This window comes from Dromaius novaehollandiae, chromosome Z, assembly GCF_036370855.1.
Source record: "Dromaius novaehollandiae isolate bDroNov1 chromosome Z, bDroNov1.hap1, whole genome shotgun sequence".
NCBI lineage: Eukaryota > Metazoa > Chordata > Aves > Casuariiformes > Dromaiidae > Dromaius > Dromaius novaehollandiae.
In genome coordinates, this window is record NC_088132.1 from 48,561,569 (window position 1) to 48,585,944 (window position 24,376).

The 24,376-nt window shown below is 36.5% G+C and overlaps 1 protein-coding gene across 7 annotated transcripts in view; it reads right to left on the bottom strand.

Moving 5' to 3' along the window:
• LOC135325170 (calpastatin-like) overlaps window positions 1-24,376 on the bottom strand; it is a 62,079-nt gene that overhangs the window by 1,352 nt on the left and 36,351 nt on the right. For 3 of the 7 annotated variants that reach the window (XM_064502909.1, XM_064502912.1, XM_064502915.1), the window contains 23 exons: window positions 24,164-24,280; window positions 22,331-22,438; window positions 21,653-21,754; window positions 20,786-20,866; window positions 20,637-20,690; window positions 19,936-20,031; window positions 19,681-19,776; window positions 18,883-18,981; window positions 17,630-17,713; window positions 16,600-16,647; window positions 14,115-14,219; window positions 13,721-13,822; window positions 12,441-12,542; window positions 11,316-11,399; window positions 10,495-10,542; window positions 10,222-10,311; window positions 9,531-9,629; window positions 8,192-8,293; window positions 6,221-6,313; window positions 5,295-5,348; window positions 4,779-4,868; window positions 2,189-2,268; window positions 750-816 (listed from right to left, as the gene is read on the bottom strand). In XM_064502909.1, coding sequence (XP_064358979.1) covers window positions 759-816; window positions 2,189-2,268; window positions 4,779-4,868; window positions 5,295-5,348; window positions 6,221-6,313; window positions 8,192-8,293; window positions 9,531-9,629; window positions 10,222-10,311; window positions 10,495-10,542; window positions 11,316-11,399; window positions 12,441-12,542; window positions 13,721-13,822; window positions 14,115-14,219; window positions 16,600-16,647; window positions 17,630-17,713; window positions 18,883-18,981; window positions 19,681-19,776; window positions 19,936-20,031; window positions 20,637-20,690; window positions 20,786-20,866; window positions 21,653-21,754; window positions 22,331-22,438; window positions 24,164-24,280 — 1,992 coding nt within the window. In that variant the 3' untranslated portion in view covers window positions 750-758. Of the gene's footprint in view, window positions 1-749; window positions 817-2,188; window positions 2,269-4,777; window positions 4,871-5,294; window positions 5,349-6,220; window positions 6,314-8,191; window positions 8,294-9,530; window positions 9,630-10,221; window positions 10,312-10,494; window positions 10,543-11,315; window positions 11,400-12,440; window positions 12,543-13,720; window positions 13,823-14,114; window positions 14,220-16,599; window positions 16,648-17,629; window positions 17,714-18,882; window positions 18,982-19,680; window positions 19,777-19,935; window positions 20,032-20,636; window positions 20,691-20,785; window positions 20,867-21,652; window positions 21,755-22,330; window positions 22,439-24,163; window positions 24,281-24,376 lie in introns of those variants that run through there. The other 4 variants (XM_064502910.1, XM_064502911.1, XM_064502913.1 and 1 more) reach the window with 4 other exon arrangements.

Here is a 24,376-nt window from a genome sequence, read left to right on the forward strand (position 1 = left end):
GCTGAGAAGAATTATCAGAAATATAGACATCCAGGGAGAGAAAGAAATCCAGGAAGAAGTAATATCAAAAGCCATTAGGTCTTGTTCAAAAGTGATATTACAGTAAGGTTAGCAGTCTGCTATGACTTTTTCCATGAACTAAGTGATGAGTATGAGATATTATAATTACCTACACTTCTATTAAGGGTATGATCAAGCTAAATATAAAGAAATATACAGTAATAGTGGAACAAACGTATAGAACAGCACTATATTTAAGCAAGAACAGAACACTGAAACCTGCTATACCTATCAGCTTAGCTGTGTTTCTCTTTTTATTTTTTTTTCTTTTAAATATCTGTTCTAGACACTGTTGCAAAATTAGCCTGGTAGAGAAGTAATGATAAGCTCACTGTCCCACAGATAAAAATAATCAGTTGAAATATGCTCGGTCTAACTTACTCTGTATAAAGGTCTTACTGGGGAAGCAGCAGGAGTGTCAAGCCTTGGAATACTTAAAATTATATGAACTTAAGGAGATTTAGCTAAAGGAAGTAACTTTTTACCAACTGTGGGGACAGAAAGAGAGAAAAGTAGCATGCCTCGTTCTGCTTAGGATTCTCTACAATGAAGTTCAAAATCATCCCAAGCATTTTCTCTAACAGTGAGCCACCTCTTCCTTTAATTAGGAGTGTCACTGAGACTTATCTTTAATAATGCTTATGCAAACTGCCTTTATAGTAGTTCAGAGAATAGACATGAAATCTCACCCAGTAATGTTAACGTTTAGCTTGTTTTCTGCTTCTCAGATTTGCTGCTGGAGGACTGTTCCCTTGCCTAAAGAGAAAAAGATGCATGAGATAGCTTAGTTCATAGTTTCTTACTAAAATTTGAAATAAAACAGTGACAGACACTCATATGAAGTCACAGTTCAAACATAAATACGATGTCCCCAGGAAATACAGATAATTTAGCAAGAGCACTTGTAAATTTTTGTGCATATTTATCTTCATTTTTCCTCCATTGCTTGTTTTATTTCAAAGTTTGTGGCTGACCCCTTTATACCCTATTTCTTGATATTATCTATGCTATGCTAGTAATCCAGTCACAACTCAGAACCTTAAAAAAACCACATCCTTCTGAATAAAAGTTAAAGATCTCCCAATTTTACCTTGAAAACTGTGTAACAGTTCTGTTGTTACACAAAAGAAATGGGCAGCAATTTTATAGTGCAAAAAAACCCTCCTACACTGTAATCACTTAAAGCAAACATGAAATTTCTACAGCAGATATGTTATCATTTGATTCAGACATCTATCTGCATTTATCTCATAGGATAGTGAGAGAACAACTTGATGGGAGAAGTTTCTTCCTAAATCCATTTTTACCAAAATCCATTTTCTGTATGTCTGGATCACAAAAAGAAAAAAAAAGGAAAAAAAAATAAAAAGGAAGCCACTTTTTTTTAATGCATCTTTTAAAGAAATTACCACCCTCCCTTTTCTACTAGATTCATTCTACATACTTATTTATGAATATATGTAGGGTTTTATTCATTTTTTAAAATAAATTATGATAAAAGGTTGAGGAAGAAGTGTGGTTGAAAAAATCATTTTCTTGACGTTATTATTGAAAATTGCCAAATACTCCATTTTTCTACAAAATAATAGCATTTTTTGTTTATGCTTAATTCATAAAGGGAACATCACTGTTAAGAGCTGAACATGGGGTTTTGGAAATAAAAGAGAACAATGTCAGTGGCTGCAGGAGAGAAAACAGTTTCTTCAAGGTAAGAGAAACGGAAAGATTTGAGAAACCATTGAAAAAGAAAGAGATGGAAGGGAAAAACGATGGGGATCCAGGGGCAAGTCCAGGCCTGTGAAGTGTGATGATCTTAGATCAGCAAATACGACAGCGAGGAGTCCAAGCATTATGTGGAACATACACGAGCCCCTGTGTGGAAGGCCACAGGAACGCCAGCTAGTTTTTCATGAAAGAAAGATTTTTAGCCCCCATTTATCCAAACATCCCTTGAAACAGACGGGCGCTTTTCTCTCCTGTACATACCTAAGTGGATCAAACTGAGCTTATTACTGCAAAACTTTCCGCAAACTAGTACCCCGATAATATGAATCCAAATTCCAGTTGCCCATCTTCACATTTATGCTGTATGGTAACCCTGACTGTCCATCTGGTTACGTGAACCTACCTTTTTAGGACCTTTGGGTTTTCTTTCCTCCTTGGGGGTTGGTTCAGTGGTGGTGGTGTTCTTTCCACTTTTGTCCTACACTCCAAAGAACAAAATAATTACAGTTACAAACAGATCAGAGAATCAGTGGTCACTCCTTCTTGACACCTCCTGTAGCAAATTATTTTAGATGTGGATTTTAATGTGGGAGAGTTCAATTGCACATACATGTAATCACTTCCTTAATCCAAAGAAAGCTAGAATCTTGAGCCTTGTTTAATACTGGGGAGAAAAGGATATCAGAAAGCACACAAAAATTTGGGCAGATTTTGTGTTTAGTACAAAACAATAATATTGCACCAGAAGATTTTGCTCTAAAGTTCACAACCAAATAAACCACCCTTATATGGTATTTAAAATATCATGACTATGTTTAAAATGAGCCATCTCAGGATTCACTGTCAAAGTCGTGACTGTTAACACATGCGTATCTCCCTCAACCTGAAACACACAGAATTACAGTTTTGTTTAGGTCTAATAATATAGCTGTGCTGATCTAGAATTCCCTTCTAGAACAGGATGGGTTTGAACACACACTTTCATGCAAGAGTGTGGTTAAAGGGATCAGTGTGCATAGTATTGAGAAAGTATTGATTAAAAATATGCTATAATGCCAGCAACTGCTAGGAGACTCAGAAGAAATTCAAAAAATATATGCATCAAGCAACTATTCTTCTGGGAAAGGGGAAAGAAATTATTTGGAGGAAATTCACATTCACTCACACAGTGCAATCTGTTAACCAGAAAATTAGCTTTTACAGTTCCCAAACATTTTTATGTGGCAACGATTCAACATTTGTAGTAAGTCTATTATTTATTAATAAATGGGCATACCGAGAAAAGGCCTCCATTGCTGCCAACCAGAAGGTATTAGTTCTATATTTTCCTATGGGTGAATATGCAGATTTCTACTGCTCTGCAGTGGTCGGAAGAGCTATTTAGGAATGGAGTCATTTCCTCCTGTGAATTGCATCTGATCTGAGCTTTAGTTTCAAGGCTTTTTCTTTCATTTCTTTTTTTCTTTTCTTTTTTTTTTTAAACTTAGTGGTAGAGGGGATCAACAAACGTAAGCATAAAAGCACAGAATGGGACCATAATCAACATTTTAAGTATGAATAAACTTGTAATTCTCTTTTGTTAACTGGGTGCTTTGTAGTATAAGCTTAAGGAAACTAATTCAGAATTCACTTGGGAACCGGTTACCCTCCCATGATTGTGTCTGGCAGAGGGAATGAAGTTCTGACTATTAGTATAGTAGATTTCTCAAAAATATGGTAAATTCAAGCTTTATTTGTTTCTTCCTTCTCCTCACAGGACATGCCAGTGCAGAGGGACTGGAAGCAAGCAGGTGACTATTGCAGGAACACGGCAGAGACTGACTGGCAGGAGTCAGTAGCAGGGTAGAGACAACTGCTGCTGCTTTAGCCAGCTGAGTAAAAAAAAAAAAAGTATTCACCATCAGAAAAAAAAAAGTTTAGCATTTCTTTTCCCTGTAGATAAGGGACCAGGGCGTAGAATGGAGTTTGTCACCTACAAGACGAGGGAGCAAATGGCTAACAAGGAGTTACAGTTTGAGCACTTGTAGAAAACGAAGGAGTCCAGGATTTTAGCACCACTATCCCACAAACCGTCTCAGCGTGCCCTTAGGCTCCTCTACCAAGGAATCACGTAAGATGACTGCAGTTTTCTCCCCAGTGACAACAGGTACAGCAGATGTCTTGGAGCCAGACAAGACCTCTCCCGCTGCCCAGACTAAAGGCAGCAAAAGCTGGGTTAAGGCTGAGGGAGAGCAAGCAGGAAGCAAGTCTCATAGTGCTTCTACCCAAACATGGATCAGATATCAGTCTCCTGGTTTAAATCATTTTCCATCACAATCACCCTTTTTCACACATATATCACCATCCTCACGTTGATGGCTTCCAAATCTACGCAGCTACCACTACTGCTTCATTTCACACAGCCTCACATTCTCTACACTTTGCTGGAAGAAGTCTGACAGAAGTCAGCCAGCTGTTTTCAAGTTGATGACACGACCAATAAATGCTCCATTTCTCACTACAAACCTTCTCCAATCCATTGTTTTCTCTTTACTGTCAGCTCTATCATTTTCCCCTAACACATAAGGAAAACTCTCTCCAAATTCTATCTCTTTCTTTCTGCAAAATCCCTCTTGAACTGCCTCTCTGTTCCAACCTAATTCCTAGCTAGTACATGCAGTCATTAAAAACTCTGCCTTTCTCTTTACCCCCTTTTTTTTTTTGAAACTGTAATCCATACAAAATCTGTTACCAGAATTCCCTACTCAACTCACGTCTCCTAGCCTGTCTTACCTCTCTAAAAGACCCTAAATACCTCAAACCTGCCTCTCCCCAAATATTTACTATATAAGAAGAAACTTCAAACTTTTGTTAAAGAAATCAGACAATCATTACACCTTGACATTACCTTCCGAAGAGGCCAGATTTCAACATTAATTACAAAGAAAAGTAAAGAACATTCATGGATTAGCAAAAAAAATGTTTATTTTGCAAGAAGGCAAAAAATGTCCTACCTTTGAGCGCTGTGGTGTGGCAGGAGCCTTTGCACATGTATCAAAGTCACCTGATAGAGCATCAATAGCTGCAGAGTCATCTGTAGGCTTCTGCAATAATTATGATTCTGAAGTCATACAATATGCACTACTTCCTGACAGCCAATTAATTTTTCAGGTATTTAAGCCTGGTTTAATCATCTTTTTCTTAATAAAACATCTCATAGTTCTACACGTATGTTAAAACAGAAGTGTCTATTCCAGTATTCCATGTAGTTCCAAACTATGGAAATTTTGAATACTGGATCTTAATATCCATAGTGTGTTATGCACAAAACCTACACATATTATTAACAGCTACCCTTAAGAAAAATTTTACTGTCCACACTGCTACAATTACCCACTGCATTCAATAGTATATGTGGGAATTTGCAATAAATCATGCCTTGAGTTTACAGCAACACCACTTTGGAAAAAAAAAAAAAAAAGAGCACAAAGGATGGAACAAATACAGCGCAAAAATATAATAAATTTTACCTTTTTTTCCTTGGATTTCACACCATCCTTTGCTGGTGGCTTTACTGGTTTACCCTTGAAAAAAAGAAAGATTTCATCCTCCTTTTGAGCTGGTCAGATTAGTTTTAGGCTACAAGTACTAACATATTACACTGGGAATTTACAGATTACCAAAAAAAAAAAGAAATCCTTTCTGAACTAATTTATTTCTCATGCTATGTGGCTATCTCAAAGCCACTTCATAATCTATTTTAACGACCTGTGTTTTTGATTACATGTCTGTGATCTCACGTTCTATCCTTGTAACCATACTTCTTCTACTGGAAAAATAGTTTCTTGTGGCTCCCTCTGGGTGGACAAGATTAGTCACTGTCAGTGACTCATTACAGTGAATGAGAGTTCCATAGGCCTGTAAGTATTTCATAAAGATAATCTGTATAACGCTCCCTGCTCCAAATGTAAAACTATTTTGAACAAGTAAGCATCATTATCCACAGCGTACAAATATGTCCTGTTCACAGGAGACTATAATGGCAGACTTTTTAATGGGGTCTCCCTATTTGTTTACCTGGTTTTCCTGAGCACCTGCAATATTGCACCTATTTAACTGGAACCTCTACTGCTGAATCTTCAGCTTCTGTTGATTGCAATTGGTTGGTTCAAAGTACTTACTTGTTCAAACTACCCAATTCGGAAAAAAAAAAGAACCCAAATCTAAAACTGTCCCCTTTTTTTTCTTTTTTCTTTTTCTTTTTTTTTCCTAAATCAAATGTATACAATGATCTGGAGACCTATTCTAAGTACACATACTAAACCCTAATACATAAATATTTACTGAGTTCCACTGTTCTCCCTGAATTCCAGAGATGGCAAGACTGGCTCATATGTACAAACTTCTAGTATTGCAGTAGGATAGCTAAATAAAAACTAACAAGGCTTCTGCTTACCTCTCCACCTGATTCCAGAAGCTTCCGATAGTCTGGTGGGATAGTATCATCTTTTTCTCCAAGTTTGTCTCTGTGTTCAGATTTAGCCTTTTCCTGAAAGTATTTAATTTTTAACAACTTTAATACTGATCTCTTTTGTGGATAATTTGAGATGCTAATAAGCAACTGCAATAGTTACAGGTTGTTCTTCTCTATTATGTATGATATCAAAGTTTGAAAAACTAGTAGAAATGCTACAAACATTAGCAAATAATACATTAGAGTGTTCATTAAGCTTGAATACATGAGGACAGCAACCTTTTTTGAAATTAAAAGTTCAGAATTATTGGAAGTAACCATATATTTATTCCACCATGAAGAGCATATTACATGTATAAAACTTTCTAAATTACTAGCTGTCAATGGATGTACACATTTAATAAGTTAAAAATATATATACACAGCAGCAGCACAACATAAAGAAAACACTTAGGTCAACTGTCAGTTCTGCTTTTCAACAATATAACTAAAAAAAAAAACCCCTTATTCTACACTTCCACATTGAAGCTCATCCATGCACTGCAGCAGCTTAAACACAAAACTGACATTCTTAGGGTATCTTCGCCATGAATCTGTCTGAGCACCTGTGGCATAACAGATGGTGCTTCTCCACCTAACACCCAAACTGATCGAGGGTGGCCTACACCTCTTACCAGATCTGGCAGGCAGAGACAGTTTCAAATACAGGGCACCACAAGCTCCTGTGTATCCCAAAGAGGGCAGTATTCATCACACTAGGTTTATTTTTCTGTTTATACTGCTTTAATTTCTGACAAGCGTACAAGGAACATGCCAAAATAACAACTGGTTTACATGCAAGTGGGTTTTTAATCATATTGTTGAAAAATATTTTTGTATTTGTAAAAAAACATGGAACTCTTTTATGGAACTCTTCTTTCTTTTTGTAAGCTGAGATATTTAATCCAGTATGAATATTTTCCATGCTTTTAAAAACAACAACACAAAAAGAAAGCTCTTTTCCTATAGCTACATTGCCACTGAGGCACCAAAGTCACTGAGATCTCACACATCAAGAGCTGCTGCAGCAAGGAACCTCACTGTAACCATATTGTATAAACCTTTTCATAATGAGGCAAAATACCTCCGCACTGGAAGTCTGTCCTGAGATTAGAAAAAAAAAATCGTTTTAGTTCCCAGCCTAAATTTAATTATGGGCAGCTTATGGTCATTTTTTCCCCAATAATGTCCTTTAACTTAAGTAGTCTGGTTTACAGTGCACTACTACTATGCAGAGATGCATCCAATTCTCTCTGAGATTTTCTTATTAGCAGGAATTTTTCACCTTTTTGGCTAAACACGCATCATCGTTATAGTCAACCTTCATGCTTAATGGAATGCTTTAAATTAAGGCCTTTATACAATTATAAGGAGAAAGACTGAATTTAAAAAAAAAACAGGAATAAACAAGTGAAAGAACAGAACTGAATTAATTAACATGTCTTTTGATAAACTTGATGTTTGTGAAGTTATAAAATTCAACTAAGTTTGACAAAAAGGCCATAAAATTCATTTTAGAAACAAAGGAAGAAACCTGAAAAATAATTAGAATAACTATAACAAAAGGCACTGAAGTGAAATTATTGCAAATTTCTCCTAACTTTTCCACTATGACCTCAAAATATCTAAGATGTATTAACTAATTCAACATTTACCACAAAACTCACAAACAATCCAGCTGATTCAAGAGCATCCACTGAGAAGCAAAAGCATAGAAGAGAACTGATTAATATGGCTACATGAGGTACGATAATTAGTATGTCTTTTACTAGTAATCTTAGTCCTGTATCTGAAAATCATGTGCCATGTACTTCTACAAGGGATACCGTAGTATACTACTTAAAAAAAAAAAACCCTATAAAATAACTATCTCAGTTTTTCAGCCAGCACAAATTTCAGAATGTCTTTTATTACCTTTACTTCATCCACAACTGGTTTGTTCTCATCAGGGTCAGGTTCTCTTTGTCCCAAGGAATCAGACAGGAGATCTAAGGCTTCATCCATCTCTTTTCCTCCCTAGCAAAGTATAAATGTATTTGCAAAAGCAAATCAGCTATAAAAATAATTTAGTTCATCAAGCTAAAATAAATACTGACTAATGAACTGTTAACTTCAGCAAACAATGAACAATCAACTCCGCCTTTGTAATTGCAATGCACTGATAATAACCGGAAAAAAATTACAGGTTATTTAGACCTAGAGAACATATAATTTCAAGAAGAGGTTACAGAGTTGATTTGAACGCATTTCTTTTGTTACATGTAAGCCAAACTGATCTAATGAAGCCAGTTCTACAAGAAGATTGTATTTGGTAGGTGCCATTCATTTTGCAAACATCATATCAGTTCAGATTAGCTGTTAAGCAAGTGTCAGTCTGAATTCAAACTTTTACATTAAATTTAAAAACATTTAAAAATTTTAAATTCAAACTTTTTAAAGTTAAATTTGACTGAATTAAAACTGAATTAAAATATTTTATCTTCAATATGTATGGTCTTTTGCTTATTCATGCAAGCTTTATTCAAACAATGTTTCGAAAATAAAAAGACCTTACACAGAATAAAACCTAGGTGAGACGAGTTTTTTATATTCACTTCTCAAATTATATTGAAAACACTAGAGGGAGCTCTCACTGCACAGATCAAGAAAGAAAAAGAAAGAGACCTGCAACATTATTGTTTAATGCAAGCAAGGAAAGCTCTCCTGGTACTGAAAAGGAGGTCATGGAGCTGCCTGTCCCACCATTAACCTTGAACTCATTCTTTTATAGGCTTCAAAGATGACTTTGCCACTATGCCAACGACCATGCTACCGTTATTTGAAACGTAGTCACTAGCTAACCACAAAAAGAATGATGTGGTTCAGTTAAAGGCCAACCCACCTAAAAATGAAATCATTTGCAGATAGATACTATCCGCATCTACCCATAAATGAAATGCACAAATCCTCTCACATTCTCTGCAATTCTGGAGGAATCCACACAGAGATTCTAGGGCACTTCTCCCAAGTGATGGGTTTTCAAAAGCAGACTGAAATGCACCATTAAATGGAATTCAGACAAACAGATGAAGCAGTCTTAATATTCAGCTGAACAGAGAAAGATTCCCCCCCCCCCCCAATAGCCTGTATTAACAAAAAATGATTTAATCTTACAACACACACTACTGGTAAAACCAGTCTGATCATACTTCCCGTTTCCCTTCATCACTCAGATCTGAGCTGGAACTAAGGATCAAAAGAAAGCGTTGCTTACGGAAGTAGAAGCTGGAGGAGCAGCTGAGTGCACTGAAGAAACTGTAGCAGCAGAGACAACTTCAGAGGAATTTGCAGGTTTTTTACCCTTCTTGGTTTTCTGAAACAAGACACAGCATTGTTGGCAGTAGAGAGCACAAAGGGAAAAAATACCTATTAAATCTTGTGAACATGAAACATAGGTAAGGCCCATACAGTTTATTTCTAGGATATTATTTTTCTTAGAAGCTCAGTCTATTTCAGATAAAACCCCTTCCTGAGAAGCACTGCGCAATTATTTAGTATGTTCACGTTATTCAGTTTGTTCACGTTCTATCTTCCATCTCAACTAATGGGTCAAACCCTGGCTTAGCTGAAGTCAAAGGGAAAAAACACTATTTAGGAGGAGCTAAGTGAATCCAGCACGCTTGTCTATATTCCTAAATATCACTTCTAAAATATCAACTACTAAGCATTGCTAATGCAAGCAAATGGTAAAAAGATAAGACAACTAATTTATCTTTTTTCCTCCCTCATGATTAAAGTCCTGGTCTCTATTTTTTTTATTTATTGTAAGAAAACTATTTTTTTGCTTTTTATTTACTAAATTTTAAGAAAATTTACACAAAATTTAAGGAAAACATAGAAAAAAAATCAAGATTATTGAAACAACTTGAAAATAAAACAGAATATCAGAAATCAAGTATACTCACCTTTATTACAGTTGGTGCAGGTGCAGAAGGGGCTGGAGAACAGGAAAATCCTTCTGTCAAACCCTCTACAAGATCATTTTCACTCATAGGCTATCATTGAACAGAAAAAAAAAGACTTTTTTAAGCCTTTTCACCTATTAAAAGTATAGTTTAGTCACGAGATAACAACTCCATGGTATATCTCCCTTTCAGAAGTAGAGACTGGGAAACCTTACTAACGTTTGAGTAAGTAATCAATGGATAAAACAGTCAACTGGATATCCACTTACTTACCTGAGATTTTTCTTCGTGTTTTGGCAAGAGCGGTTTTCCGTCTTTATCCTACAAAAGACAGAGCCCCTTACATTAAAAAGCAGTCCTTAAACAACCATGCAACACAAGTATTCTGAGAGAATTCACAGAATGACAAGTAATTACTATACAGAAAAATGATCTAATGAGTAACCTCTAGCATATACTGCTGTTATCCAAAATGTCATTCACAAATACAGGTCCTGTAACTTAAAAATATAGCTGAGTGCCAAAAAGCAATTCAAAATCTGGGATTCTGAGCTCCCCTTTTTAGTGTTTCAGTTTCCACAAAAATGGCACAATTTATATATAAATTCTCAACTTTCAGCTTTATATCAATAATCCTAGATGCAGAGTCCAGGAAGGCTGCATCTTCTCACACTGGCAGCTATGGCAGGTGTTGTGCAAGTCTTGGTTATACCTAAGCAACCTGTTTATGCCAAATGAGTCATGTGGTGATGCTTGTAAAAATACCAACTTGAAATGTTTTTAAACAGGTATAACCAATCACAATTCATTAAGTTTTTCTAAAACACAGAAAGCTAATGAAAGACTTCCAGTGCATTAATCTCAGTCAAAATTATTTATGGGTAGATACCTGTATTTAAATCACTTCTGTGCCTATATAGGCATTTAATGAAAGATGTCAGATATTCAGGCACTACAAACACCAATTTTTATATGGTATAAAAATGCCTAAAGTAAACACCAACATTCAGTAATAAAATGGAGCTTCAGCTTCATCCATATATACTGAAGAATGAAAGGAAAGTAAGAATAATGCAGTGCATTAAACAAATTACTTTTGCTTCTTTTAATCTGAACTCTGGAGGAATTGTTTCTTCATCTTCACCCAGTTTTTTGCGTTCTTCCTGTTTGGTTTTCTCCTAAGAGGGGGAAAAAAAAATTAAGCATACCCCAACAGGAATGGATATGAGCAAGTTTTCAATGTCTTCAGTCTACTGATTCTAATTTTTTTTTAATCCGGTCTAACTGCCAAATAAAAATCTCAACAAATTAAAAGAGCCCTCTTGAGAACGGGTTGACTTCTCAACCTGTTTTTTCTCTGCCTGTTTCCTCCTGCATAAATCAGGAGTAGCTCTAGCTATCTCAATAAAGATCAACAGAGTTAAGTAAACAGACAAGCATTGACCAACAACAAAACAGCGCTGTACCTCTGAGCCTTAATTCTTCACTTTGTTTGAAATGTACCCAACAGCTATCTGGATTACATACAAATAAAGGCTAAAAAGAGGAATTGGTAGCCAGATTCATAAAGGATTAACCCCACACAAACTGCCTTGGAAGAAGACAACTAAGAAAAGGTAATAAAGCCAACTCTGGACACTTTCTGCTGACAGAGTGTCAGTACACCAGAATAGCTGTCCCCTATTTTTCACTGCATTTGATACCATCTGGCCCTTGGCCTGGGGTTGCAAAAGGAGGCATTCAGATTATGAGTATGAACAGCATCCCACAAGACAGAATATAGATATTTCAAGATATAGGGCTCCCTGTTAAAATTATAGTCACTGAAAAAAAAAACCCAAACACTTTCATATACTAGCCCTAATTTAAACAACTCACCATAAATTTGGTTCCTTTTGAAAAAAGGCTAAACTGTGTGCTACTTCTAATGTGCATTTTAGTTCTGCTTTGCCTCAGCACTAAGACACTAAGCAGATGCAATTTTCAGAGGCTGAAGGGAAATCATGTATTACAATGTGAAAAGCAATTAAGAAAATGCACTCACTGTGCAAATTCTACGAGTACTTTCTAAGCAGAACACATTTGGTTTCACAAGTAAATTCTGTTTTAAAATAGTGAAAAAATTATCTCTAAATTCTTTAGCCTGAGCAAATACAACAACAGTGAATTTAACTACATCGACAAGGTATTTTCTTGAGGTCTGATCTTTTTTTTTCTACCTTAACTTTATCCACAGCAGGTTTCTTCTCTTCTGGGTCAGGCTCCCTCTTTCCCAGACTACTAGACAAGGCTTCCAATGCTTCATCTGCCTCGTGACCAACCTGTACGAGTACTGATATAGTCAAACTGGGCTCTTAGTTTGGAATTCAGCTGCAGCTGAAGCAACATGCTCACAAAGACATACTATCACCTTTAGCCACACATTAAGTAAGGTAAACATTGAGAAGTAAAGTAAAAAACTGTAATGCCTCTCTCCCCAGTTGTCTTCACATACTTGGCATCTGCTCAGTTCAAGAGATTTTGCTCTGTAAACGCTCTGTCTCTTTCCAGAGACTCATTTACAGCTAAAATATTCTGCAGGGTTAAGTGGGGACATTACAGGTTTTTGTAGAATTTGTCTTTTACTGCAGTATTTAAGTTTGCAAACAGCATCTCTCTTAAAGGATTAAAGGCTAGAAGAGATCACGACAATTGTCAGCCTGACTTGCTCTATTAAGGTCATACACCTTCCCTGTTCAGTTCGTATTTGACTTGTACCATATTATTTGTAAAGCACTCAGCCTCTGCTGGGAATTGCCAGGCTTAAGAATTCACCACAGGAATCTGAAGAGGTCACCCAACTAGTGACCCAGTCTGATCAGCTAGCTCCTACGCTTCAACCCTGTAACTGTGGCCTGTATCTTAAATGAAGGGCATCTGCTTAGACTAAAAAATATGTTGTGGACTTACCCTGATTCTATCAAGTTAGGAATTTAACAGTGTTCTGATGATCTTTATTTACTCCTCCCAATCACAGACTGATGCAGATTGACTTTAATTATGCTAACATCACTTAATTCTTTAACAATCACGTTCTGCAACAGTTTCATTTCTTACTGAAACCAGTAAGAAAGGTAGGACTACAGGTACCAAGTTCCCTTTGACACATTAGCTTCATTCAAAAACCTCCCTGGAACAAATTCTCAGTAATTCTTGGGACATACAGTAAACGTAGTTCACATGTGGTTCAACAGCTAGTTCATGCAGTGGAAAGCAAAAGAGCACTTCTATCTCCTTAGCTAAATGGAAAATATTCAAGATGTTAAGCATCAAGTAATTATAATCTTTATCACCTTACTACAAGAAGTGCCAATATGTTATAGAGATCTATTATATGGCTAACTTTACAGAGAAAGAACATGCATTACTGAAAAAAGCCCCTTGACAATATGCTGTATCATTGCATAAATAAAGCACTGAGTTTTCCTTTAGCACCAGCTGAGACTGGCTAACTACTCACTGAAGAAACAGCTGAAGGAGCTGAAGACTGCACAGTGCAAGCTGTGGCACGAGGAACTACTTCATCCTTAGTAGTTTTTGCAGGCACAGGAGCCAAAGGCTTCTGAAACAGAACAAATGCACTGCATTTTATTGACTGTGCTAATAAACCCAAATGTACCTGTTGAATGGCTTTTTAAATAACGCACAAACAAGAAAAAGAAGGCCTCAATTTAAAGCTGGAAGTCCTTCAAGTAAATATTAAACGCCAACCAGAGTTTTCAACACAAACAATAATTGAAATATTGCATGTTCCACTGAAAGCAATAGAAAAAAAAAACCAAAAACGCAGTAGCATTATCCAGTCTTAGCAAAATTATCAGTGTCAGCATTTTTACCAAACAGGAGAGACATACTTCAGACATGCTGCTGGGCTTCGATGGTTTGGATTGTCCTGCAGGCTGTGCAGGGCGGGCAAAGTCTTTTGAAAATTCATCAACAAGATCAGATTCACTCAAAGGCTGCAAAAAAAAGACACATGTAGCATGGGTGACTTATGGCTTTTTTTTCTAATTGTTTTTTTCCCCCAAGGATTATATCTCAACTTTTCAGAGGGTGGACAAACTTTTGTGCCCTATACAGAAATAACCTTCCATATTTATAGACAACAAAACAGAATGAATTTCACAGTGCATAAAATTAGGAGAAACACACTGTTTACAGGGCTAATAAAAAGGAAGATGCAACTTTTTCATTAGAAAAAAATACTAATATTTACTGGCTAATATTTACTATAAACAGCATCATGTAATCATAATACTTCGAGTGTAAAGTACACATAGGTAGTGGGAAGCAGCACCATCAGACTCTGGTTCTCCCATTTTATATTTTTTTCCTTTCTTCAACAGAAGTACAATCCCCCTCAGAGGCGAAGTCATCTGAAAGTTCTTTTAGCTTGCGCAGTGACTGCTGACGCTCAGTGGTTTGTACTGTGAATGTTTCAGGAAATGGTGAATAAAATGCAGTTTTATTTCCCTATTCTATCACCTATTACTGATATTCCTGTGACCCTTCAAACTAACGTCTACATCTAAATGTTTAAGTCTTTTCTAGCATGGATCTCCATTCACTTGCTATGCACAGCCTACCTGGTTAAATTCATAATATGCAAAATGCCACTCCTAAGGAGAGTCTCTTTTATTACTTCCCCCTCCCACTTTTCCTCCATCATCTGTCAAGGCCCTTAAGTATTTATAAAAGTCTCATACGAAGCCCCACATTTCATGACTACTGAGTTACTCATTAAACCACTAAACCAAAAAATCACTTTGGCCTAACAGCTCTATTCATAAAAGTAATCCCGCCGCATGTACTTGAAAGTATGTAGAATCAAAGCCTAAATGAATAGAAACTCTAGCTGAAATCATAAGGATGATGGTATTTTTATTCACCAGGGATTGAGAAAGAAATCACAAGTGATTGAAGGTTTTTCAACTACTGACATCACTTTTTTATTCTGCTGCTTTTGATTTCACAGCTCTCAGTTACTGACAAACACATCTTGCTCAAAGCTGCCTTCCTCAAATTATAGAGAACTAGTTCAGAGAAAAATCCTTCAACATATTTCTTAAGATACCCCTGTGATTCACTTAAAGAACACGTAATCAATTACATTTGTGTCTCAGATTGATACTGGGTAGAAAAGCATGGCAATATTCTCCTGCTAATTGCTTAATTCTTTTGGTTCAAGATCTCACAATCCTGAGCTCAACTCCTGTTCTGATTTTGTATTTGACATTACACAAGCTAGGAACTAGCCCCCTTTAACTCATACTATGTTCCTCTTCCAGAGGACTATATTTTTTTAAAAATATATATATCTATATATCTATATATCTATATCTTCTCTCTCTGCCTCCCTGTGAAACTGGAGGGCTTACCATTTAATATTAGTGTCTGGTTCCCTCAGAGCATAACCGCTCCCTCTTTTTTTTCCTTGTGACGTTTGGCAGGTGTTCTTCTGTGCAGTCTCTCATACATTACCCATCCAGATGATTAAATATCTAAGATCTGACGGTCACCGATTTATAAATACCTAAAGTCTTTTCATCACTGTGTCTGCATTTCTCCATATTTCAAACTTGAATAACACAGATGACTTCCTATTTCTGTTAACAAGGCAGAGTCTCATTCTCACTCTGATTTGGCCTGACCTTCATGCTTGTTTCAGAAGAACAGAGGTTACTTGTACTTTTCCAGTTCTAGCCCAGATATTTTGATAGCACTCCTCAACTCAAAGTATTTCCAAAGTGAAGCCTGTCATCTCTTCAGCGCACAGTTCCTTTTCCTAATTTTTGCCTTCTTCCTGTGTATCTTCAATTAGCCTTTGTAACTCTTTCAATGTATTTTGCACTTTCTGGGCCACGACGGAGATACTTCTGCAAAATCCGAGATATTCTCTGTGATTAGGAAAATGTCCACAGCAGCTTTTTCCTCCTTTCCAGTTGAGTTCCTTATCATCTGATGACTAACTAGAGGAAATGGTCAAGAAAACTAAAGACTTCCTTGTCTCACTTCTCTCTATCCTTTGACAGTTCCAGTAGATTTCTATAGGGAACCTTACATTAACTTCTCATTACAGTTTTTCTTTGCATTAGCAGTCTTTCCTGTAACTCCATAATGTCTGAGTAATTTCTTTTTCCTACTATGAGCTCTTTAATCCCCATCAGTGAATTTCAGTAAAACAAGCTTCCAGTTGGCACTTGAGAACATTGGGCTTTGTGCAAAGAAGTAAACATATAAGATTAAGAGACTTACATAATTGCACAGAGAGAAGTGATGACAGAGGGAGAGAAAACAAGGTATCTATTCACACTCCTACAATATTGTCAGTTTTCTAACCTTAGGTTTTTCTTCAGGTTTTGGTAATATTGGTTTTCCATCTTTATCCTAAAAGTAAAAAATGTAAATATTGTTGATATCTTTCCATTGTTATAAGAAGTGCTATACTCAGCAGTCACCAGCACAATAATATAAGCGAGGCACACAAGGTGGAATCAGTGACACCGTAACAGGAGCTCCCCTACACAGAGACAATTCTTACATGGCCTGGTAAGTGGGTAAGAAAACAACTGTAATGTCAGCATGATACAAAGGTGCCAAGAGTCTGAAAACACTGTTCATTACTGTATTTCTCCTTTGGCACAACACAGTATCAATATACAGCAGGAATTAACTCAGTAGTAAAACAGGCTTTGAGTGCAAAAGACAAACTTTTGCACGTGAACTAAAACAGGGTTAAATCCCAGGTCTGTAGTCAGGCAGTCTTGAAATCTCTAACAGAGAGGTAAAACTGCTCCACTCAAAACAGAATTAACATTCAGCTCCAGCAAGGCCAGTTATATGGCAACTTTGTTAACATCAGTAAGGCTAATAATCATGGCAAAAACTTTCACTTCTGTAAGCTAAACAGAACTGCATGGAAAACAGATCTCAGCTCTATTACTGTTTTGGTTAACCCTGAACAAATCTCCATCATCTCAAGTGACGATTTGTAAAACTGAGTGTAATTTTGATCTCACTTTACAATAGTGTTTCAAGGCTACATCACAAAAGGATACCCAGCAGCATTTCTAAAAAGAGATACATTTTCCAACATTGAGGTTTAATATAAGAAATAGATCACACCATTCTTGGAGAAGGAATGTGGGAGCTGGGAAGATCTGATATTTGTTAAGGATATCTGATAAATCAAGTTATGCCTTCAAAGGAAGGGAAGGAACCTGGAGATACAGAAATCACCAAAAGGGAAAAGCAGCAGACTGAATACTACTACTATTTATTCTCCCCATGTATATCCCCTATCCATCACCAGAAAGGGTGAAGGAGACAGTCCCCTATTTAGAGGGCAATGGAAAGATGAAAAACTTACCAACTCTGGTGTTAACCTGTATTCTGGAGGTATTGTATCATCACGTTCTCCTTCCTTTTTTTCTTTTTTCTCTTTAGCTTTTACCTGAAAAAAGAAAGGACAAAAACATTCACTTAGAGAAATTCAAGGGAAAATTTAAAACACACTCAACTTCACTATCAAGATTATTCTTCCTACTATTTGAAGAAGTATTAGCATCAGGTTATTTATATATATCAAAGATACTCAAGTTCCTCAATTTATTAATATCAAATTTCTCTGCTAAAATAATCTTTGTTTAAGGATCAACACAATGCGCAGCTATGGCTACATTATTTTAAATTCTAAACCATTGCAGACACTGTTTGGAGTTTTAACTTCATGGCTGCTACTTTTAGACTTTTTGAGGTGTACAAAGTCCTCAGATTTCCTTGGCTAACATCACTTTGACTACCTAAGCTGTAACGCTGAATCTTTTGTCTACCGGAGCTACTGATAAACAGATTTTCATTCTCTGGACCTCTCTCATGAAGCAATGCATCCACTAAATTATCTGAAGGCCCAGACTGACTGAATCTGCAATACAACATACTCTTTTTTTGTCAAAATTGAGCTCCAACATCTTCCTTTAGCAGCAACTCATTTTCTGCTATCCTCCTGTCATTTGCCTGCTCTGAGCTATAAGTGAAGACAGGAAGAAAAAGGTGAGACTAGTCAGGCAGGACAGAGCTAAACAAAACTAAACTAAAAAGCCAAAGTTTAATATGCAAAGATAGGACTACCGTTCAAACTGTTGGAAAGACACCTGAGGAGACAGAGGGAAAGACCAGAGCCAAATTAGAAAAATAATGGGGCCTGGTAGGAAAAGGAGAACTCCCACCAGAAAACAAAAAGGTTATTCAAAAAACAAACAGTAAACATACAAAAGAAAAGCCTGTTACAAATTATACCCAATGCTTGGGAAAAAAACAGAAGAACTAAAGCAAACTCAAAGAATGGTGTATATACATATGCATGTATAAACTAAAAAGGACAGATGACTATCCAGAATATCCGACTATCTTCTATCCTACCTGTATCTCCTTGGAAACTGTTAATTTATTGATTTTCTTAATCATATTAGATTGAGACATTTCTTAGGACTTTCATATCTAAGTCACTTTTTTTTTTTTTTTAATTATTTTACACATTTGTATGGTATCTAGCAGAAAGGAACCAGAACTCCATAGGGGATTCTGAAAAATGCTTTAAAAACAAATAAATAAAATGTATACCTCTGACACCTCTACAATAGTGCTAAGATCTTCTTCAGGTTCAGGTTCAGGTTCACCAAGAGTATCAAGTAGAGCTTCCATTGCATCATCTTTAATTTCCTGTGTTTAAGAAAACATGTAAATCATTTTATTTCCATAAAATGACACAGGCTTTACCTTATATGTATCTTTTATGCTGTATACGATGCTCAGGCAAACAGCCACCACCATATGGGTCATTTCTGCTTGGCTTCACCTGATTTTCTTAACATCAGATTGCAGCATATGGCAAATTCTGCGACAAAACCAGCACAGACTCAAAGTAAGTCTCCTCTTAAAGAGAGAGAAAAAACAGAAAGAACAGTATTGCATAATACAATTGCCATATTCTTCGAACTGGCAAACCTAGAAATTACAAGCTCACACTCTCCCTCTAGAAAGGAAAAAGAAAAAATCTCCAAAACATGAGAAAACAGTATCATACCCACATTTTAAAAAAGCTTCACATAGCTAAGAAAACACATTAATTTTAATACTCTCTTGCCTCCAGTCATAACAACAAGAGTTATCTTGAAGAGGAATCCTGAAGCAGAATTATCTGACCCATTAAAGCCCAATTTTTAAGAGGCAGAACATCCTCCTTAGAGTCTGAGCAACTGCAATTCCTATTATTCCAATACTGCCTGTGATAAAGAGAATTTTCAACTGAAAATGAGCATGATGAGCATCTTTACAAAATCAGGCACACATACAATACAAAATGTATTTACAACATGTGCAATTTTAGAAGTTAACTAGTCAAAGACAGACTATCTATACCTCTTTTGATTTTGTTTTCTTCTCCTTAGGAGGAGCTGAGCTTTTGACGGAACTTGCTGATTCTGCTTGTACGATTTCTCCTTCCTTACTTGGCTTCTTTTATACATGGGCGAAATGAGAGATGTAATTACAGGGAAGTTTGCAAAAAGAAAGAAAAAAGGAAAACTGTCAAGATAATTTTAAAGTAAAGTATTAAGATAATAATGGTAATATTTTACAGCAATAAAGGTATGCAATAGCAAAAAAAATCAATACCTCTGTCACCGTTGTCTTCTTTTCTTCAGTAGAAGCAGTACTACAGATAAAATCAGATGCTAGGGCATCTGCAAGCTCATCATCTGTCACTGGTTTCTGAGCAAGAAATTGCAAACTAGATTACAATTACTAAAACTCAAGTATCAATGTGGTCAAACTCAGTTTAAAATCCAAGTGTGCTCCATGCTTACTCACATGACTCATAAACACATGTTGCTGTTGCAATTTTGAGTTGTCACAGAAAAAAATAAACATATTCCCCCTCATTTGTTGATGCATTTTTCTAGATAAACTTTTATTTTTATATGTTAAATTTATAAACAGTGAAATTAAACTGACTTACAGAATGATCTTGCTCAGTACAGAAATTCGGGTAGACTTTGCTAGAGGCATTACCAAGAGACTCCTGCACACATAGCTACTATTTCCTATCTTACCATTATTATGCCCAAAATATCAACAAACATTTGATATAATTGTTTCAGCTTCAGCCATTGTCATGAAAGTTTCTATTTATTTATTAAAAAAAAAATCTGTGTTAAATCCTATTATTTTTTATCAGTATTCATGTCATCTGGCAGCCCCAGGGCTGTCTCCCACTTCCTGGAACTTCTGATGGCATAAGACTTTTTAATTTTCTGAGGAATCCAATGATAACATTGATTTATTTTCACCTTATAATATAAAAAAATAAGTCTTACTTCAGATCGTTCATCTGGTTTTGGTGGGAATTCATCTTTGCCGTCCCCTTTGCTCTAAAAGAAGAATTAGTTTTGCGGTGAATGGGAAACGACAATGTACAACAAAGAAGAAAACAGGCACAAAGAATTATTTTGTTCACTTCACGAACCTTCAACAATTTAACATACTCTGGAGGAAGACTACCTTCCCGTTTACCCAGTTCTTCTAAGTATCTTGAAGAAATAGCTTCCTATGAAAAGAATGCACACATTAATATTTTTGTACTTTTGTTTATTGAACAGCTTATTGTTTCTAACATGGAATTATCTACAGTGATACTTCTGGAAAGAAAACATAGGTAGATCAGAAGGCCAGTCTTGGAGCATGACCAGATAGTGTCTTTCAGAACCTAGTGTCACGCACATGCACCTCAACTAGCTTCAACAGCAGATGCCATCTAGCAAAACTCTGCATCTCCACAGTCAGGTTCCTTCTGCAGTAATATAAGTCATTTTGATGTCCCAGGCCATGGAACATATTACTCTACCTAGACTGAATTTTAAATATTTATAAATTCTGAAGTTTTTATCATGGGTGACTATTGCACTGAGCTAGTAATCTTAATCTTCCTTATGTAACTCTTACGTTCAAACTTGGAAAAGTATGCATTATTCCCAAATTCTCAATGTTTTGCTGTGTTGCAAGTAGCAATGAAAGCTCCTCGGTTATCTTTCTCTTAAGCCTCCATAATTGCCTTTTGTAAATCTGTTAGAGACCATGCTTGGAAGTCAGCGAAAAGAGCAGTGAACTTTCTTGACACTTCACTGTTTTCTGCTGCAATATATACATAGTGACATAATTTCTGTGTTACTAAAAACAATGCTGAACTGCAGCTGTGCAAATTGTATTTTACTTCTTCGCAAACAAAAGTGACAACCACTGGATCAATGCAATAGTGAGCAACCATACACATATTTTAGAGATGAATGAATCTTCTAAAAAAAAATATATATATATATATACACAGATAAAATACCGTAACTTCCGGACCAGTGTAAACTGGACTAGTAGGCACATCTTCTTCAGGTCCACCTAGAGTATCTATTAGGCTATCCAGTGCAGATTCATCCATAGCAGGCTAAAAAATAAGCAGAGGGTTATAGAAGTTATTACTCTGTGCAAAGAAAATCAAAATTTGAATCACGTGGAGAATTTGTAGAGGACTCCTGCAAACAAAACCAAAAGCTTGTTCTGAGCAAGTCCAACATTCATTAAATGTTTTCAGTGAGAATTGTTCTTAATCTCCTTCCTCAATGTCAGTAACAAGATTATTTCTATTTATATACCAGCTGATATACCCATACACACACACACACACACTCTTACAAAAATACGACTGAAGGCGAAATTTAATTAGCTTTTTGTTGATAGCAATACTAGACGTAGTAAAAAGTGATTCTAAGCAACTCCTATTAGATAAAACACAAATGGGATGCCAGTATTCTGTTAGGTATTCTTTCAGGCAGTTCTTCACCACTATACGTAACTAGTACCACTATACATAACTACTACATAGGAATACTTCAACAATTGCAGCTTAGTTTCTTTATGCTGCAAAATGGATGAAACTATTGCTGAAAATGAAGTATTACAGACAGACATTTTTACAAGGGAAGCATTTGTCTGGGATTATATCTACCATTTATATATTTACCTCAGTGCTTGACTCTTCAGCTGTAGCAGCCATACTTGCAACAGCACTGGCACCAGCTGCACCTGCAACAGCTGCACTACCTGATACGGACTTATTTTCAGACTTAGCCTGGAGAAATAAGAGAAAAAGTATGAGACAGCATTATTATTATATGTTATATAATATTATTAATATTATTATATGTTATATGACTATATGTTAAAAATTCCAGAGACAGAACTAAGTAAAACAGAGATGTTCCACTCTGCTATGTATATCCATTGTTCCTGTTCATCTATGCTTCCACAAAAAGCAGATATAGGCTAGTTCTACCTACTGGTTGAGTGGTCTGGAAGATGGGTAGCTGCAGTTTGCTTGATAAAACCAAGCCTAAGCTAAAAAGTCCAACTCAGAGGCTGCATATATTCTTTTCGGACTCAGCAATAGACTAATAAATCTGCATAGCTTCCAGAAGCTTGGACAGAGTGAGCTCACCATTTACCTGCAATACTATGTAGATATACTCTGTTCCCAGAGTAATTCTGCTGTGGAAAAAAAAGTGTGCAATTTTAACAACTTTACCTCTTTCTTTTACTTTGCCAGTAAAAGAAGTCTGCAGTGCAAAAGGATTATGAGGCCCTTTCCAAGTCTCTTCAAAAAGCTTTCATTTACACCCGAATTGCTTTGAAGCTTGGTAGTTCTCAATATAGCATTAAAATCAGCAATTGATACAGCTCAAATAGGTAGACTGAAAACTGCTTACTTATTGCTTCAGGGAATTAGGTGCATGCTAGGAGCAACATCAAGACAGGAAGGAGATTTCTGCATTACTGACATTCTCATTTACTGCAAAAAAATCTGAGTGGTAGGAGAGCTGCAGAAGTCCTCTATGTCACTGCAGCCTTGTTACCCAGACACATGCAGACCAGATGTCCAAAAGGTCCAGATTCTGACTCTGCTACACATTTTTCCTCCAGCTTTTTGCCCCGCTCACCCTCTGAAATGACCTCCTCCCTCCCCCCTTTTCCCTAACCTATCTCTTCCCAGTTTTCTTCAGAGTCTTGCAGGCAGGGAGGATGGGCTGCCCACTGCAAAACGCTAGCCTGCTGACTGTCCACATTAGGAGCACACATTGCTACTACAAAACATGCCCAAAACACTCCACAGATAAAGGAGTTCCACTATGGCAGTGCTCATATAGAAAAAACATTGAAAAATCACTTGATTGACTGGCAGGTCCTATCTGTTCACCTTTCAGTAATGAAAGGGAAGAGGAAAAGCTGCAAAGAATCAACTGCACCCAAGCACCTGCAAGGAACTTGCAAAAAGCTTGCATGAATGACAGGGGAGCCCCAAACATGTAATACATAGGTACAGGCTTAAGCAGGCCTATAACTGAAGTAAGAATCTTAATGTGACTTGTTTGGCTAACAGCCAGAATGTGTTAGCCAATAAAAGTAGATGTGCGAAGAAGACAAAAAGGTGGATGCACATCAAGATCAGCAAACGACTAGTGCATACTACCAACATCAGCTAGCTGTGCAGCTGTATCTGTCCTGCAGCTTATGCTTATCCATTAATGCTATCATGGGTAAGCTGGAATTGGTATATTCAGTATGTTATTTAAGTAGCAGACAAAATCTGAAGTTTCCGAAGTCCCAAATTTTGGAGCAGCACAAAGGAGGTTTGTCGTAAACACTTTGAAAAACAGCACAGTTTCAGAGTTTTTCTACATTGCGATTTTTGTGGCCCAGTTTGGTTTTACACTATCCAGCATGAGAGAACTTGATTTATAGATTTCTATCTCCTGTAATAACATAAATAATAAAACCTAGATTGCTACTTTTACTATACCTTTGCTGTTTCTGTGGAGGTTGGTTGTGGGGGTTGATCAGTTTGACTTGTAGTTCCTTTTCCTGCATTACTTGGTTTAGAAGCTGTTGTCACAGAAGGTCCAGTTTGGCTTTTTCCCTGTATAGAGATAAACATATTGCTACTAGATACTTTTTGGGCTGTTGTTTATTCATTTGTTTTTAGCAAAAGAGAGAAAGAAGAAAAATACCACAA